Source organism: Heliconius melpomene, chromosome 6 (genome assembly GCF_056956725.1).
Source record: "Heliconius melpomene rosina isolate 202511_hmr_F chromosome 6, ASM5695672v1, whole genome shotgun sequence".
NCBI lineage: Eukaryota > Metazoa > Arthropoda > Insecta > Lepidoptera > Nymphalidae > Heliconius > Heliconius melpomene.
Genome location: NC_140394.1, coordinates 829,793 through 833,646, shown reverse-complemented (window position 1 = coordinate 833,646; position 3,854 = coordinate 829,793). Strand labels below are relative to the sequence as shown.

The 3,854-nt window shown below is 38.1% G+C and overlaps 1 protein-coding gene across 1 annotated transcript; it reads left to right on the top strand.

The window, feature by feature from the left end:
* The first annotated feature begins 539 nt into the window (after positions 1-539).
* Positions 540-2,408, top strand: noc (zinc finger protein no ocelli). The gene is made up of 2 exons (XM_085186809.1): positions 540-746; positions 863-2,408. Exons 1-2 carry the CDS (start codon positions 660-662, stop codon positions 2,108-2,110), a joined length of 1,335 nt encoding a protein of 444 aa, XP_085042935.1. The 5' UTR covers positions 540-659; the 3' UTR covers positions 2,111-2,408.
* The last annotated feature ends 1,446 nt before the right edge of the window (positions 2,409-3,854 follow it).

Below are 3,854 nucleotides of genomic sequence, written 5' to 3'. Positions count from 1 at the left end.
ATAAAGTGAAATATCGTATGATACGCCAATGTACGTATAATTATATAGAAACGGAACGCTCGTAAAAAGTCAACATGAAACGGTTACGTGGAAACGGATCAATTTTCCCTTTGAACCGAGCTTTGAACAAAGGCGACTGTAAAAGAGTAAGTAGTTTCGAATGTGTCAGCAGCAAAGCGCCGGCGAGAGCGTTGTCGAAAGCGTAATAAAAGTGGCGCGGAACAAAAAAGGCTGAGAGTGTAGAGAGCAGGTAGTGCGGCGGCTCAAAGCCGTCATGGGTGGTTCGCCACCAACGCCAGGCACGTCTCAATCCGCGCCGCGCCCGCCCGCCCCGCGCCGCGCGGGTCTGCGCCCGCCATGCCGCCTTTCCTTTTTCCCCTACCGCAATGCAGCTATGTGTCGTTTCCGCTTTATTTTTTATGACTGTGTGCTGCAGCGGAGATATCTGTCTACACTCTTCTAACAAAGACTTGAGATATTGCCGTCCCGCTCTCGCAGAGGGGGGCACGGCACGTCCGCGCTGGAGGGGCCTCGTCTCTCACAGTCACTTCGCTCGTCGACCAGTACGCACGTTTGTTCCACATCCCGCGGTCCACAGACTAGTTGTGAACAGAACTGACAGTGGCTGAAGTGTAGTGATCGTGAAAGTTGAATTCCAAATGGTGGTGCTTGAAGACGGAGTAATGATGGCAACTAATCCCAATCAGTATCTGCAGCCTGACTATTTAACACCGCTTCCTTCATCTGTAAGTATTAATATTTTTTAATATGTTTTTTATAAATTATATTTTTTGCCATTTTCATTTAAAAAAATATATATATTTTTATAATTAATAAATAATTTTATTTTTCTTTATTACAGTTGGATTCCAAAAAAAGCCCACTTGCGCTTTTAGCGCAAACTTGCAGCCAAATCGGTGCAGATACGTTACCGACAAAGCCTTTGCTGCCTCCGCTTGATAAGAAGAAAACAGTGAACAGTGTTAACAGTGATGCTATTAGCCGTTCTTCACCTAGTGCTAGTAAATCTGATAAACCCCGTTCAACCCCTGAAACCAAACATTTAGCTTTTAAGCCATATGAAACCAATGTAGTGACAAAGAAACCTGAGGAACCAAGACCTCCATCTAAAGCTAGTTCTGATAGTTCAGATGACAAGAAATCTGGTAAAAGTACGCCAGGTAGAAAATCTACTCCACCGACGGCAGAAAATGGCAAGAGCAGCCCATCTAATGATCATAAGTCGTCTTCAGCTGGATCATCCGGTACAAGTCCTATTATTCGTTCCGGATTAGAAGTTTTAGGACACGGTAAAGACCATCTTGGTGCTTTTAAAAACTTACCTGGATTACCTGGATTTAATCCACTTGCTGGCTTATGTTGTCCACCTGGGATGGAACAACATGCGAATCCTGCATTTCGTCCTCCATATGCAGGAGCTCCATTGAGTGCTCATCACGCCGCAATATTAGCGGCCGCCGCTGGCTTCCCGGGAGCATCGCCAAACCCTTATTTAGGATATGCGAGAGTTAAAACACCGGCGGGTGGTGAAACTTTAGTGCCTGTTTGTAAAGACCCGTACTGCACTGGATGCCAATTTTCGGTTAATAACCATCACCTTCTAATGAGTAACGGAGCGTGTCCCGCCGGATGTACGCAATGTGAACATCAAAAATACAACTTAGCTATGGCAATGGCGCTTTCCCAACAAGGCGCGGGGACCATCCCCTATTCGCAAATGAGCCGTCCGTACGTTTGTAATTGGATTGTTGGTGAATCGTATTGCGGAAAACGTTTTGGTAATTCAGAAGAACTTCTCCAACACCTGAGGAGTCATACTACGGATGGTACTACACCGACTTCCTCTACTTCACAGCCCTCGCTTCTCAACCCATTGAATCCTTTGTTCACGACCGCCGGTTTGCGTAGTGCTTATCCGACGGCACCTCTCAGCCCGCTCTCCGCGAGTAGATATCACCCCTACTCCAAAGCTCTTCCTGCAAGTCTAGGCACATCTCCTTATGGAGCTTTCAACCCAGCTTTAGGACCTTTTTACTCGCCCTATGCGATGTATGGCCAGAGGATCGGAGCCGCCGCTGTGCACCAATAATTTAGTATAGTGAGGATTATGAACAACATATTTAATGTTTGTGCTGTCCAAGTTTCTTCTGTGATATCATGATAGACTATTGACATTCTGAGGTTTAACCCGAAATGACAAATTTTAGTGAATAGTGCAATCTTAAATAGTAAATAATATATACTTGTAAGTGAATTTTGCCGACGGACTTTGTATCTGCGGGTGGAGTAGAATATATAAAGACTATGTACAGCCAAATGATTTATGTAAATAATAACCTATGTTTAATATTAAATGAAAAATTTCAAATACAATATGTCTATGAAAATTATAGTTTTGATTTTTTTACCAACACTTATAGAAAATACACTTATTATAATTATACTTAATATACACAATTAAAATGAAACTTTAATTATTTAAAATTTACTGAAAGTAATAAATTTTTAAATTAACAACAACACATAAACAACCATTAGAGAAAACGAGAAAGTGCCATAAGTGTTCACATAAAGTAAATTATACATTTAAATCATTTTAAACTGGCACGAAGCAATAAAGCGATTCGAGAGATTGATTTATACACTTCTAACGTACACATTAGTGCCATCAGTCAACACCGACGTGATAAAATAAATGAGCGACTACAATCACGCAGACGGCAAACACGCTACGCCACTGCCCACGCTAATATAAGATGAATAAAGCAATTTTAAATATAATTATATTTCTATATTTTTTTAATGATTTTTCTGGAATAGATATACCTAGAACCTTTTGAATAAATTAGGATCCTCTATTTTCTGTTTTCCACCAATTTTAAAGATATTGTGAGCTTCGTTACGCAACCTAACGCTGCACTTTGTCTTTTAAAATATAATGATTCAAATAAAAAAAATTACAAATGAAAATTGAAACTACAACCTTCGTTTCGAACACTTTAACTGATGTCGTCATCTTAAATATACAAACACAAAAACTAAAAAGTAGGCACGATCATTAATAATAAAACCGTGAGCTGTCATCTTTTGTTAAAGTTGTTTTTTTAATAAACGCTATTTTGATTAGGCCCATGTCATGTCGGAAATTTAACTGTCAAAAGGATAATTGGTCACACGAAAAGAGATGAATGGACAGGTGGCAGAGTAGCTACGAACAGAGTGATTTATTATAATAAGTACTTCTTAATGTTATATTCTTGTTTCTTTTCATAGTTTGTTTTATTTTATTTTTTATTTTTTAGAATTCATTTATTTTATTTCTAATGCTATAATAAAATATTTACAAAAATAGTGATTTGATTTTGAAATATTTTTATAGATAGATTCTTGCTTCAAAATGAGTAATGCAAGATTTTTTTTTAAATCGACTTAATGCTGTGCTGTGGGTTCGATTTCAAGTCAGAAAATATTGGAATATTTTTATAACAGACTTTAAATAGACTAAAAATGAAAAGCTAAATTCGTAATATGTTCAAATATTCATTTTAAATCGTTAAATGAACAAAAAATCCACAAAATTTAAAAAAGTAGTTATTAAAAAAGCAGTATCGCGTTGTTTTTTCAGCATAGCAGACTAAGTGAAGAATCTCTTTTTGTCAGAATTTGAGGCATTGTGAATGGAGCGGCAGAAAACAATACCACGTTTAAATTCAAACTGTCAGGGTGACAAAATAAAAATAATTCGTTTACCCGAATATCAGAGAGACATTTATATACATTATCTCTCTGCGACAAGATGGCCTTAAAAACTTAATTAATTATAGACTTTATCA